General features: G+C 30.4%; 1 protein-coding gene across 3 annotated transcripts in view; it reads left to right on the top strand.

Moving 5' to 3' along the window:
• LOC143244342 (uncharacterized) overlaps nt 1–14,351 on the top strand; it is a 67,412-nt gene extending 53,061 nt beyond the window's left edge. For 2 of the 3 annotated variants that reach the window (XM_076488828.1, XM_076488829.1), the window contains exons 15-21: nt 1,821–1,943; nt 3,137–3,254; nt 6,689–6,839; nt 7,215–7,277; nt 10,141–10,213; nt 10,806–10,859; nt 12,886–14,351. In XM_076488828.1, the coding sequence (XP_076344943.1) occupies nt 1,821–1,943; nt 3,137–3,254; nt 6,689–6,839; nt 7,215–7,277; nt 10,141–10,213; nt 10,806–10,859; nt 12,886–13,059 (756 nt within the window). In that variant the 3' untranslated portion in view covers nt 13,060–14,351. Of the gene's footprint in view, nt 1–1,820; nt 1,944–3,136; nt 3,255–5,002; nt 5,160–6,688; nt 6,840–7,214; nt 7,278–10,140; nt 10,214–10,805; nt 10,860–12,885 lie in introns of those variants that run through there. The other variant, XM_076488830.1, reaches the window with a different exon arrangement.
• The last annotated feature ends 1,346 nt before the right edge of the window (nt 14,352–15,697 follow it).

Raw genomic sequence — 15,697 nt, forward strand, 5'->3', positions numbered from 1 at the left:
TTGTTTTGCAGCAGGGTAAAATCTGATTAGGTGTGTGGTCTTCTCCATTAACAAGGCATTCCACAATTGTGTATTAGTTGATGTGTAAGAGTTTATACTTGAATAGCTTGGAAAGGATGCCTTAAAATGGAAGTAAAGCTACAATACAACTATGATTGAACAGATATACTAGTGTAGAAACTGGTTGTATCTTTGATATGTGTCATCAGCATGAAAGTAGCTTGGTTATAACTGGACAGGATCTTATATATTGCTCTGATGAATAAGTCCATTGAAGTACATTGTACAGCAATCTGGAGGCTCTCAAAAGCATAGTGTATGCTGATCAACTGTATCTGTAGGTTACCAATGATCTTCTGGGAAAATGGCATGACCAAAGGTCAACAGAGAAGATTTATATCTTAGAGGGTGACAAAAGTGCTTTTATGAACCACCATAACCCAGAAGAAGAGGATGAAAAAGCTGAGAGTATTTATCTTTACAGTGGATTGGATGAGTAAGTATTGGATTTGGGCATAAGGTATAGTTCCAATGGCTGGAATTAACCCTGAGTATCACCTGCTAGGTTGTTCATATAAATAATCAGTCACTGAAAAGAATTAGCAATTTTTGCTCTTTGAGCTACTGAGAGATACTGTAAGTTGTGTTTCATGTGCATTTAAATATACTGTGGTAACAGCATGATTTCTATCCTGATTTTGTAGAATTTTAGCTGAAAAGTCTCAGTTTAGCTGAAATCTATCAGTGATTGTGCAGTTCATAATGCCTAAAAAGAAAAAGAAAAAAATTCTACATTTGACAGCTTGTGGAAAGTAGCATGTTACTGGGCTGTGTAATGTGCTAGAGTTCCAAGATAGGCCTAGCATGGGCAGGTGGTTAAGGCACTCGACTCATAATCTGAGGGTCATGGGTTTGAATCCCTGTCACACCAAACATGCTTGCCCTTTGAGGCATGGAGGCATTATAATGTGATGGTCAATTCTACTATTCATTGGTAAAAGAGTAGCCCAAGAGTTGATGGTGGGTGGTGATGACTAGCTGCCTTCCCTCTGGTCTTACACTACTAAATTAGGGATGGCTAGTGCAGATAGCCATCATGTAGCTTTGCACATACATACATACATAAGTAACAGTGTATTATCTATTATTTGGTAGTAGATGTGATATTATACTCACTGTATTACTAATTCATGGATCATTCTTCACCAGCTTAGGTGTAATAGACTATGGGACTTTATAAACTCAGATTATACCTTTGATATTTTTTCTGTAACAAATTTATATTCTGAGTTCGTCAGCAATCTCTTTATGAGAGGTCCACATATTATCATTAAATAACACTGAAATCTGAAATGGTTAAGCTTCAATAAAATTATATAAAATAGAAGTAGTAATCGTATAAGTTCAATTTTAAGTACAGTGTGGAACATTTCATCTTTATATGCTGATGGTCTATAATAAAGCATATGAGTTATTAATGACAGACATTTAAGTATAGTGTAACATTTCACTTTTTAAATGCTAATTGGTCTTTAATAATGCAAAGAGGTTAGGCATAGTAAACATCTGAGTATAAGTACAGTGTGTAACATTCATTTTCCAAAAGTTAACAATTTGTGATGAGAATACTTGAACAAAAAAACTGTGCTTTTCTTTGAGTTTTTACATGGACATTTTGATGTATAAAATGTTAGAGTATGATTTATACACTGTACATTGACAAACTTAATATTTGAAACTACACTTTTGTAGAAAGGCTTAGTCTTTATTACATGTTACCAGGAGATGCTTGTTGATAAATTGCATTGGTCTCGTGATAGGGCGTTGAAGAGTTTAACATGATTCAAGATGGCGACAATGTTCTTGTTTGTCTCTCAGGAGGAAAAGACTCCTTGTCATTGCTGCATACATTACACCAGTATCAGTTTTATGCCAAGAAAAAAGTATGTAGTTTGCATTAATTAGAGTGACTTTCTGATAATTTGAAAACTGTAGAAAACTAATTAATAAACAAGTTTTATCCAGGATGATGTTTTGGAATAAGTAAAAATAAAAGAACACAATGATATGATCAGCAACTAGTGAAAAACTACAGTAAACGGAAGAAAATGTGAGATTGAAGAGGATGCTCGAATGCATCAAAACTAGTTTCTATAATATTAGACCTCTGATAGTTTTTTTCCATTTACTGTGGTTTTTCACTAATTTGATAAAATTAATGTAAAACTTTAATAGCTTGAAAACCTAAATTTTAGACTTGCTGAATTCATCCAAGTTTTCTACAAATACCTAAGTGCTAGTTGTTAACCATTTATAGAAATAGCTGCTAAAATTCTTGTATAGCTTTAAGGTACAAACTACTTTTGATTTTTAAATTGGGCTATTTGTTGCATACAAGAAAATTCAGTTACTTCAAAATGTATGAGACAAAACAGCACAAGTCTAAAATGTTGTAACATGGTTGACTTGTACATACTATATTTTGTCATCTTATTTACAGCTGTAATAAACAATTATAATGACAGTTTTTATTGTAACACTATTACTTTTAATGACTGAATTCTCTGTTAATTTACCAAATTAAAGTATTGCAATTGATTTGAAAAGTTGTTTATTGCAGTCCAAATATAGAAATTGTTTTGAAATTTTGAGTTTGTATTTTTAAATTAGAGTTCCTTAACATTGTTGTTAAGGTCTTGCTCAATACAAGGAAAGCATTAGTAATCTTAATTGAAATTTCACCTATTTTCAAAGATCATTGAAATATTAATAATAGAGTACTAATTTTTGATGAGACATGAAAAATAATGTAATGTAACTTGGATTATTTTGAAATGCATAATTTTTCTTTGTAGTAAGGAAAAAGCTTACGGTTTATCGTGTTTCACCAGTTTGACCATTAAACATCACAAAAACTAATAAATATCATCTATAATCATTGTTTTAATTACAGTTTTGGATTTAGAAACATGGATATCCAAATGACCTACAACATATAAATATAAATATGTTGCCAGGTTGTTTTGTGTCTAACTGGAAAGCATTATCAGGCCAGTTAATAAGAAGTTATTAGTAAATATTTTCAGTAGTATTGTAACAGTTCTGACTTTTGTTAACAAGAGATATTGTTTTCTAGGAAATTAATTTTCACCTTGGAGCTGTCACTGTAGATCCTGGAAGCTCATCTTATGACCCCAGACCATTAAAAGGATACTTACATGCTTTAGGGGTACCTTATTTGTATGAAGAACAAGGTAGGTTTGTCTTTAAGTTGTTTATAGCAGTTTGAGCATTTTTTATTAAACTTTCGATTTGACATGGACTAGTGATTACTGTGCTGGACTGTGAATCCAAGTGTCCATAATTTGTGTCCAGTTGCACAATGAAGAATCTCTGCATGTACTTTGGAGCTATTGGTACATTATAAGATTTGGGTCAAATCTTACTGTTTCAGTTGGCTGTGAGCAAAATTGCTTCCCTTTATCCTATTAGTTACAGACCAGAAATGGCTTCTACAAATAGTCCTTGTTTATGAATATCCAAAACAACACAAGTATTAAAACATCATATTGATATTAATGATCTAAAATGTTTATACACAAATTGTATATTATTCCTCAAAAGATCTTCACTGGTTCATATTTCTAATAAAATTATGAAATTATTATTAGTGTTTATAAGTAAAAAGTTTTTTTGTTACATTGCAAGACTAAATACATGATTCAAAGGTCTATAATATTTATAGACATTAAGATTTATAACATTTGTTTTTAATGCAAGTTATGATTGTTTAATTGCATATTAAACAGTATTGTGAAACAGACAAATCTGCTTTGCTTTGTTTTTGTTCTTTAAAAACTTGTTGTTGGGAATAAATGTATAGGCTATATAGAATCATCGATGAATTATCAAATGTACTTTTTTTTAAAATAAAATTTTTGTACTGTTTTAAAACTTCATCTTAGTGGTAAAGAAATAAGTAACTATTTGTAATTCCATTTTAGATTCTACTTTAATTTGATTATTGACATACATTTATTTATGTGTATGTGAGTGTATCTATTTGTCTCTCACTGTTTGGATAAGTATATGAGTTTTGTAAGCTTGAGAAAATTATTATGTTGGGATTGCAAGATGAATATTTACAGGGTTTGGTGCATGGATTTGAAAGTTTGCTGTTTACAGGGTTTAGTGTAGGGATTAAAATGCCAACGTATACAAAAGTTGGTGCAGTTGTTAGTAGTTCTGTGTTTACCAGGGCTGATACAGAGATTGCAAGACGAATATTTACATGTATTGGTGCAGGATTTTGAAAGGGTTAATGTGTATATTCCTTTGTACATGGAGTGTAAGATTAACATTTACATGACTTGATGTTGAGATTGCAAAGTTATAATTTTTACAGAACTAAATGTAGAGATTGCAGAGCTTATGTTTTTGTGGCTTAATAGAGGGTAGTAATTTTTAAACTTCATTGCAATTGATCTCCCCATCTAATAAACTAGCATTACTAAACAGATCCACTGTCTTGTGCTGTTGTAGAGTTCATAGTACCGATAAATAAAACCTGCATTAGAAGTTAATACCAACAAAATTAACATTATTGCAATCAACAATGATGTCTGTTTTAATCTTACACAAGTTTTTTACCCCTTTCAAAGTTACTTGTGATTCACATCGAGGATGTGACCCATATTTTAAAAACCATTTGTAAGTGGATTTGCAACATTGGTGTTTGTAAGGTCAATGTGTAAGGACCTCATTGCAGGGATTACAGGGTCAGTGTTTAACAGGGTTTAATGCAGGTGTTTAAAGATCAATATTAAGTTATTTTGTACAAGGTTTGGTGCAGGAGCTACAATAATATTGCTTGCAGGGCTTTTGTATTGTTTGGTAGAGAAAGTCTGCAGTAACTCTGAAGAGTGAGAATACCTTAACTCAGATGGTTATATTTGTATGTTCTTATGTTCACTTATGATTGATATTTTCTTTTTTTTTTCAGTTTTTCAAAAAAGGGGTGGGTGTGGTTAGCATTTCAAAGCTACACATTGAATGGTTCCTAAACTTTGAGGTATAATGTCTTTGAACAAACTACACACTTTCAGCTATGAACATGTTATAGAAGTGACAGCCATTCTCATTATTTGCTTTGAAGAAACCATGCTTACTGTGGTAGGGTGCTGGTTGCTCTTTCTTTTCAAACTTAAGAATTGTTATATTTTAACCATATTGGGATTTTGACCTTGTAGTTTAGCCCGTATGCATCAATACCATTCAGGTTTAAAAATTATACTTTTAAAATAATCTTCTTAGGCTAAAACATTGCCACATGTATATGGTTATTTCTAAAATGTGTTATCGGTCACTGGAAGTGGATGAAGGCTGGATCAATAAACTTTAAATACCCAAATGAAATTGCTTCTTTTTTTTAACTCCTTATAATGAACACTTAGGCACAAATTTAAAAAAAAAAAGTGTGATTTTAGCTGTATAGTTAAACATTCCTTTTTGTTCTGTGGTTAAGGTGATGGAAAAACTGTACAACTTGTAGATTTGCTAGATGAAGCATTTTGTAAAATTCATAGCTTGTGGTTGCAAAGCTGCATTTAAACATAGTAAATTTTATTTTGTTTTACAAGTACAATGATATGAATCTTAGCCACATTTCATATGTTCATTTGAGCAATAGACTTTAAATAAGTAGAGTAATACAATTTTACTGAAGTGCATTTGCAGTGTAACAACTGTGTTTCATCCTTGAAACACCTTTGAAATAAAACTATAGTTTACTAAAATGATTAAAGTATCAAAGCATACTAAAATACCTACTTATATAAAAACTGTTCATAAAATATATAATACCATATCTTACTACAATGATACTCTTACTTATATGATACTTGAAAAACATTTTTATTGTGTGATATGCAATTCCCAACTTTGCAAAATTTCTATCCTGTGTGTATGTAAATTTGCAATAAGGGTCACGATTTTCCCATTTCACTTTCGTTTCCCATCATAGAGAACTTTATTTTTCTCCATTTTTGGGGTGCTGGTATGATGTCATAAATACATCACACATGGATCTAATACACTGGCACCCTGGATAATTAAAGATAATCTTTTTACTTACAAAATAGTAGAACCGATCTTCCAAAACAATAACTCTTAGACAAAGTAAATCTAGAAACAGCATTATGATTACTTGAAACTCACCATGACAAAGATTGTACAGGTTTTGAACCCAGAACAAACATTATTTACTTTTATTACCTAAGTAGAAACACATGAACCTTCTTGTTTAAGATAATGCCTTATTTAAAATGTTATCAGTAAATCTGATGTGTACAAAGAAAACCATGTTAAAAAAATATATCAAATTCTCTAAGTGTGCTTTTAGTGTTTAAATCCCTATTAAACACACATTTCATTTTCCTTTTTGTGTTTTTGTTGATCATACTTTAAATACAGAGTTTTATTACAAATGTGTGTTTTAATTCTGATATTTCTTATATTTTGAAAGTTCTTCCATGGAACTGTAAATTGCATTACAATAAAGAATAAATTCAAGATAAATAAATACATACTTTGTTTCTGGAGTATTTATTCATACATTTTTCTCTGTGTTTTCACATATACACATGCAAATTAAGTAGATTGACAATGTGTATCAATTTCATACTAACAGGTATTGTAGAACAGGCATCACAGTTGCCAGAATGTTCCTCTATTTGTAGTTTCTGTAGTCGAATGAAACGAGGCAGAATATATGCTTGTGCCAGAAGAGAGGGTTATAACGTAATAGCTTTGGGCCAGCATTTAGATGACCTAGCAGAAAGGTGAGATATTTTCATACAGTTTAAATACCATATTCTTCTTTGACTGGTTTTAATGAAATATTTGACCTTTAATTCCATAAACATGATCATTTGTTCTTATGTTTTTATTGTAAATTGGAAAACGTTTTTTTCATTTTAAAAAGGTTTTAAAATATTAAAAATGATGTTAAACTATTTTAAAGTTTACATGAGTTACTTTTTATTTTTGCTCTAAAGTAATATTAGAAATCTTCAGCATTATCTGATGAGTCAAATGAAGCACTACAATAGTTGTCTGTTTTTATTTAAGTAAAATGAAGTTACAACTGACTTGAAATGATTCATCTTGTCATTATGTAGAATTAATTTAACAAATGAAATCATATTCTGTTTCAGTTTTTTAATGTCTGTGTTTCATAATGGATACCTACGTACCATGAAAGCACACTACACTGTTAAGTAAGTATTTTGTGATCTGTTATCACGTATGGATCCTCCAGTGTTGTAATTAAATTGAATAATAAATTATTTCAAATTTTTAAAATTGTTATAACTTCTTAATGATGAGAACTATATTTCCTGTTTCAGTTTTTGATTGTAAGAAAAGTATTGTGTGGTCACAAAATATATGAACTTCTTGAAGTGCATTATAAGTATAACTGGGCAGTTACTACTATTTGCTGATTGACTGCATGGATAATAATGTGTGTTTATTTACACATACACACACACATGTACATTACTATGTGTAAAACTTAACTATATAACTATGAGTATGTTTGGCTAAGGATTCTTAGGTGTCTGACTTGTTTTGCAGTAAAGGAATAGCATGTATTCCACTTGTTTTTAAAACAAGTTTTAATATGTATATATCTGAAACAACTTAAATGTATGTACAAAAAAAATTTCACATTATGGAGACCATAGTTGTAGTTGTAACTTAAACACTTTATAATTCTCTTCTTGTAAAAAAGTCTGATTAAGCCAATTCAAATGCTTTAGAATTTCTTTCATGAGCAGAAGTACTTTTGTCTATTTCTATCACAATAGTATCCATGTGTAATTCACTTATGATGTTGCATGAGATACTGGAGTTTTAACATGAATTATCAGTAATTGTCTGCTTTTTTGCACTTCCAGTAATAACCATCTGCCTTTCTTTAAAGGCCAAGAGGCACAACCAGTTAGTTTAGAACATTCTTGTACAAGACAATTTTTTCTCCTTACCTCTTTCAAATTGCAAATCTTACTGTAACTTGTCAACCATTAGGCTTTTCGCTCCTACTGTATTTTCTAGTATTTCTCCAACCAAATTATCTTTCCTGTGACACTGTTTTTTTACATTTATGCTGTTTCCATCATCTAGTCACAGGTATTTGTATGTCTGTCAATTAGAACTCCCAGAAATAATCATAGTCTGGACATGAATGGATTGCAAATAAAGTGTTTGATAACTTTTGACATTGATGAATTACAAATAAAAAATAATTAATAATACTACATAAAATGGTCTTTTATATCTGACTGGCTCATTAACACTTTCACTGGACATGTACATCAACAGGTATGTCAGCCAGTGCTTTCAACATGTGCCTCAAGAAACACAGTGAAGCAAATGTATTTTATTGGAGTCAATACACGTTTGAGATCAGTTTGTCTGTGAAGCTGTCTTGTTGTAGAAATTTTGGTTAATTTGTAAATTTTAAATATATTTTATTGGCTTTCATAAAATAGATAAAATAGTGCTCCTTAAAATCCCTCAAAGAAATGACTAAAATTAACCTTTCTTGTACATTCTATTTATGCCTCAGAAACCCTAACAAGGCATAAAAAATAAAGGTGGCCCATGCAGTGCTAAAAATACTTTTTACTTGAATAAACACAAACATTCATAAATTTTCTATCTTGTACTATTTTGCATTATTAAAATACTCTTAATGAAAACAAAAAGAAATGACACTTGACATGGCTATCGATCTTCAATATGTCACTCAGTGTGTTCATTGATTACATTCAGTTAATTGATTAGCACAGTGTTACTCAAACCATGATAAGAATTTCCCTTAATCAGAAAAAAAACAAAAGTTCAAGGGTTGGCAGTTGGTGCTGCTAGTCAGCTGCCTTTCTTCTAGTTTCCAATTAAAAATTATTGACTGTGACAGATAGCCCCACTATCTAAATTCTTTTCCAGGACTACGATACAATCACGTAGGCCAGAACTTCAGATCCTTTGAATACAATGTCTAAAGGGCAGATCTTTGTAATAATAATGTTAATCTTGTGCTCCTTGTTTCATTAGGATCCATATCTACACTTTCTCTATAAACATTAGGATCCATATCCACACTATCACAGTAAACATTAGGGTCAGTATGTATATGTTCACAGTAAATATTAGGATCAGTATTTACCTGTTCACAGTAAACATTAGAATCAGTATCCATATTTTCACAGTAAAGAGTACGATCAGTATCCACATGTTCACAGTAAACAGTAATATCAATATCTACATGTTCACATGTTCAGGTAAACATCAGGACTGTTATCTACATGTTCAGGTTAAATATCAGGATCAGTATCAACATGTTCACAGCAAACATTAGGATCAGTATTAACATGTTCACAGCAAACTTTAGGATCAGTATCCACACTTTCACAGTAACCTTTAGGATCAGTATCCACACTTTCACAGTAAACATCAGGATCAGTGTCTACATGTTCACAGTAAACATTAGGATCAGTATCAACGTGTTCACAGTAAACAATAGGATCAGTATCAACGTGTTCACAGTAAACATTATGATCAGTATCCACACTTGTACAAAAAATATTTTTATTAAACTCTTAAGTTCTGCATTTCATTAGAAAAAACAAAGTTGTTTTCAATGGCATATTCAGTAGTTAAACCAAAAACTATCTAGTTCATTCCCAGGATTTAATTTTTAAATCATGATAATAATTCATATTATAACTAGTACACAGCAAAATGGGTTTTTATCTTCATGTAACTTTGTTATGTTATAACTTTTCATCCTTGTCTCCAGATATGTATTTCAATCTAATGACTTGAGAACAGAATTGGTCCAGCAGTTTGTCAATTACAAGCTAATACTCGCATAGTTTTATGTCATATATTGGTTCATCTTTTAGAATTATAATGCAATATATTCAGTATGACAGCTGTTTCCCTTATTGTATTTCATCATAGCTATGAAAAAATGTCTCTTTGTTTTATAGGATCTTTCTATTTTATTTCATAACTTTAATCTTACTGATTTGGATAAAATTCTAATATTAAGATTCCTCTCTTTTTTTTTTAAAGGGAGAAAGACTTGAGAGTTATAAGACCTCTGGTATATGTTAGAGAAAAGAATCTTCGAAAATTTGCTGAACAGGTGAGTTTTTTAAAGTAAATTAACTGTGTAAAGTATTTAAACCACTGACTTTTCATTAATGTATTAAGTTTGTGAACTTTTATGCTTCAAGTTTGATAAGATTGAGTACCATATTTTATACTGACTGCTAATAGATGACAGTGTGTTATAATTTGGGAATTTTACACGTTGCATAAGAAGAATATATCAGTGTACTAAGCATTTCTTCAATTTTTGGAACAGATCATAACTTTCAAATATAAGTACAGCATTTGGCCAATCTATTGGAATTATAAATCTTTTAAAATTATAATTAACGTGATCTTTAAGCTTCCTGTCAGTAATCAATTTTTTTAAGATATGGTTTGCAAAGAAAACTTTTGTTTCTTTGTTTTATAATATAATTAAAGCAGTTAACTTCACAGAACTTCAGATTTCAAGTGTATTCTCTTAGCTAGTATGTGTGATTTGATATGTTGTATAGAACATTGTTATCTTTCATCGTAAGTAATATAAAAACATGTTAAATGTGCCACTTGTTTCACTTAATTTACGTATAACTCTTTTGTTACTAATTATCTTTTTGTTTGCTTCTTGTTGTTGTTTTTTTCAGAGAAAACTTCCTGTTATTCCAGAAAACTGTCCAGCTTGTTTTGAAGCCCCTAAAGTAAGTTTTTTTAAATAGTAAAACTTTAAATCAGGTAATCTGAAGTTATAACTTTGCAGAAAAATGTCTATTAGATCTTACATTAAGGATTATTGTGGGTATTACTTTACAGACAGTTTATTCCAAACTCAGAACCTTCAGTAATTTTCAGTTGATATAAACAGTGGGGTTTAGTGCACATTATAATACTGATTTGCAAATGCTAATGCAGTAGGCAGTTTGTTGCAAAAGTGAACCATGATACCATTTATCACATTTTCTAGTGCCTAATAAAATGTTTTGCTGCAAACACCTGAACGTTTGACAGTGCAGTGCCTTTAGGCTAACTTCTGGCTTTTGTCAAAGCTTTTGCTAAAAAGGTTTTCCATATAATGAAATAGCTAAATCGTGTGGTAACAAAGAACACAACATTTTGAAAATAAAAACTGTCAGTGTTCACCGTGGAAGAAAAATAACCAATATGGCAGAATAGTTAAGATAGCAGTGTTCTCACCACAGTGTGAAGCTCATGGTTTCAAAATTAACACTTTGGCCTAAAATACTATTTTGATGAAGTTGGTCATATCTTTTGATAATGTTGACAATGTAATAAAGAATGATTTGAAATTTGTAAAGCCTTACAAGCAAAAGTTAATGAACTTCCAGTCTTGCCTTGAAATCAGTTGCTATTTTCATGAGATAGCTAAAGATACTGAAACCATATCTCCCCCATTTATTTTAAACCATTTGAATCTTGTGATGCAGATCACATGGACTTTGAAACTTTTGATTCACTTAAACATGGTTATGGATTCCCATGTACAGTGGAAGGTCTGTGAATGAAATGTTTGTCAAAATGTGTGTTCTAAAATGAAGCTTTCTCTCATTCACACAAATTTTGCATGCAGTGTATAGTTATGGTCACATGAATTAACATAACCAATGATGTAAGAGGTAACTCCAAGGTCAACACAGAACCTTGAAAATTATTCTTAAAAATAAAGCTTGTCTAGTCCTCGGTACAATAATCCATAAGTTGGGGAGAGTCAAACAAATCCATTCTTTGCTTCTAAATTGTTTTAATACTGCTTCTCCTTTTGGTTATCTTGCATTTCTGCCCTATTTTTGATTCAATCTTACCTTTTCATAGCTTTTATTAGTGTGAAACCCCAACATCAATACAGTATTTTTCAAATTGTCTGGAATTTGTACATTTCTCTTTACTCAGCTTGCCATGTTCCATTTGGTGTTAATATTGTTGGATAAAAACGCATTTTTCAGGTGTTAAGCCTAAATTATGCCTTTTTTAAGTTTTAAAACAAGGTGTGATTTCTATAAGTGAAAAATAGCTTTTGTGGGTAGGCATTGTGTAGTAGCATTCTGATGAAGAATTTGTAGAATTTTATTTTATAGTGTTTGAACATTTTCCTCTAGATTCAAGCAATTTGGTGCAATATTTTATTTTTCCTGATTGCACTTGCTTGAAATAGCATGTTAAACTATTTTTTTTAATGAACACAGTTATTATTCCAAATAAAAGAGTTCACTTGGTCCTGTCTCTTTTTTCAAAATATTAGCATACAAACATCATAATAGGGTAATAGTATAAACAGTAGAGTCAACTGAAGGTAGATATTAATAAACCCAACATTGATTAATTCAGGTTTATGATAATATTAGGAAACCAGGTTAGACTTGTAATTAAAGAAATATCTGTAACATCTCTTTTTGAGGGAGATGTTTGAAAAGTAAGATTGTGAAATGACATAATGCCAGTGCTCATAATAAAGGCAAAACTGACTGCAAAGCACTTGAAACAGCCGCAACTTGAAAATCACTCATCTACAAGTGAAAGGAAAGGTTATGAAAGACAGGCTGACCCTAGAAAGCAGACAAAAAAACGAGTTACAAATGATATTTTTACAGATCTTTGACTAGAATTTTATAAAAGGCCAGTGAAGAAGAATTTTGTAGTTAAGCTATGTTTTCTCACGTTTGTTAGGCTTAAAGAAACTTCTACATTAATTATACATTTGTTTTCTTTTAGGAAAGGCATCGAACCAAACAGTTACTGGCAGCTCAGGAAATTCTGTTTCCTAAATTATACGCATCTCTTCGTTCTGCAATGCATCCTTTGATGTCTATAAACAAAACTGGAATAGATAGAAAAGTTTTTAGTTGGGTATCTCAATATAATGATGGTGATGATGATGAGTTCTAGAAATTTTATAAAGAATTGGTCTTTTTTAATACATCAAATTAGCCATGACCATCTTCAAAGATTGTTTACGAGTCATCAGAAAAAGAAAAGATAAGTCTGAAACAAGTCAATGTTAAAGATGTATTAAGGTTTGTAACATATACATCAACAGATATAAAAGTGAGGTATTAAAAGATATTTATATCAAAACTACATAATAGTGATATAGAATAAAACTAAAAATCAACGTAGCAATAGAGATATGTACCAAGTATGAAAACAAGACACCAGTGTTATATTGTTTCACCATTTCACTTTACATTTTTAAAATCACTTTTGCCTTACCAATGCCTAACTTGTGTTTTCTGTCATATAGTAATGAACTAAAAAGTTAGAAGAGAGAAAAGTACAATGTTATATAAAATTCTTTATCAAATGTTTTTTATTGGTTTGTAGAGAAATGATTTTGAAAGTTTAAGATGTTATACACATCTGTGAGAAATATTAACATTTTGAATTTATTAATACACTTTATACATTTTGTCTAATAAATGGATTGTTTTTATTAATTATTATTATTATGATAACATCAAATCTTAATGGACTTGGTATGTGATTTCCTGTTACATCCAAACCTTATTTTACACTTACAGATCTGACCATTTAATTTGTTTTTAACTATCTTCATTCATATAAAATGTAAATTTATAACAGTTTTCTTTGTCACTTTTAAATGTCAGAAGTTGTTGATATTTAAATGAATGCATTTTTTAAGTTTTGTAGGAATAACGTATATTTTGTGTTATTAAAAACTTTACTGTAATAATGTGAAAAAAAAATTGTAATAAACAAAGAAATTTGTTTTTAACTATCTTCAACTATATTCAGTGAACAAGGATCCTTTCAATAAATGCTCAGTAAAGCTTTAGTGCATATTTATTTTAATGTTTTGATGTTTGATTATATTTGAAACACAACAGACTTTCTTGTAATTGAATTTGTAATATGACCAATCCATAACTAACCAGAAGAATGCAACTACAAATAAAGCATGAAATTTATGTGATATAGATTAAAATTCATGTATTAAACCAGGTGAAAATAAGACAAAATATATATGTATCTTAGAAAAGAAGAAATTTATAAAATATGGGCACGAAACTGGAAGCAAGGAAAGCTAAGTTACTTCTGAATTTTTTATGTGATTTAGAATATAATAAAATAGAATATCATACAAGAAGTGACTTATTGGAGGAAGTTGTTATTCATGAAAGGGTTGCAGTTGTTCCAATAAATTTTTTTTTAACTCTCAAGCTACAGTCTTGTTTTTATACCATCTGCTTTTTTTGAGGTCCATCTATTGATGAACAGTATTGGGTGAGATCACTCGTTTTTTGTATAAAGTACATAGGGGACATAGTAAGTCATTAGTTAAGGGCTAACTGTATAATTAATGATATTTTTTGTGATTTGTATGATATTGAAGACCATGTCATCATTAAAGCCACAGATAGGTACTGTAAGGAACTTACTTTTTATAGTAATGTGAGTATGTGGGGGTGTTGGGTTAACAGTTCTTCTACAGTACGTGTCTGTTATGTGTTTGCAATAAATTTGACAATACACAAACTGCATGCTCTCCACTTATTTTTCAAAAAAACAAAAATATTAGAAACAAGTTAAATAACACAAAAGTCTTTAGACTGTGGAGATAATAGTTGTATCTTAAACCACTATACAGGTCTCTTCTTCTTGTCAAAAGTCCACTTAGGCCAATTCAGTTGACAATCTGAACTATTTTTCTCCATTTTTATTTCAGTTCTATCTGTATATAATTCACTTACACTGTTGTGCGAGTTACCACAATTGTATTGTGTACTTTCAGTAACCATCTGCTTTTTCATGCTCCCAAATAATCATTAGCTTTTCCTCAAAGTCTGCACAGGTGAGTTAAATTAATTAAGAACACCCTTTGTGAAGACAAATTATTCTCCTTATTTCTTTCAAATTATCAGTCTCACTCTAACATATCAGTTATTAAGCCTGTCATTCCTACAATGGTTAACTTTGTGTTTTATAACTTTACTGTTTTTTTACTTTTTTTCTGCTTCTACTCATCTCGTCACAGTTTTTTATACATTATCACTTACGCCATCTGGAAATCTCTATAGCTTCCTCGATAAAAGGGGATTGTACACAATGTTCGATATTGTCAACATCAACAAATAACACAAAATAAATAAATTAATAATACTACCTGCACTAAACAGTTTTTATATCTGATGGGCCCACAAGAAGTTTTCTGCATAAATAATACAAAAATAGGTCTTTTATAAACCAATGGGGGTTTATGTGGAGTACTTTAGTACATTTAGGGTTAAAGAGACTAACCATTAGCTTATTCCATCAAATCCTATATGTTTCTTGCATTTTTATTCATGAACAAAATACAATTGTTCAAACTGCTTGAACAAAGGCACTAGCTACTAGTTTATTTTCTTCAAACTTTAAAGTAGAATATTTTTAAATGAAAAACATGTAGTTTCCTTCCTAAAAATATTTTAGATTATGGGAATTGGTGAAGACTTAAGTAATCATGTTAAATATTTCAAACAGACATGAAACTCTGCTAATAAAACTATGTCTTCCATTACATTTG

The sequence above is a fragment of the Tachypleus tridentatus genome, chromosome 2 (genome assembly GCF_004210375.1).
Source record: "Tachypleus tridentatus isolate NWPU-2018 chromosome 2, ASM421037v1, whole genome shotgun sequence".
NCBI classification, from domain to species: Eukaryota; Metazoa; Arthropoda; class Merostomata; order Xiphosura; family Limulidae; genus Tachypleus; species Tachypleus tridentatus.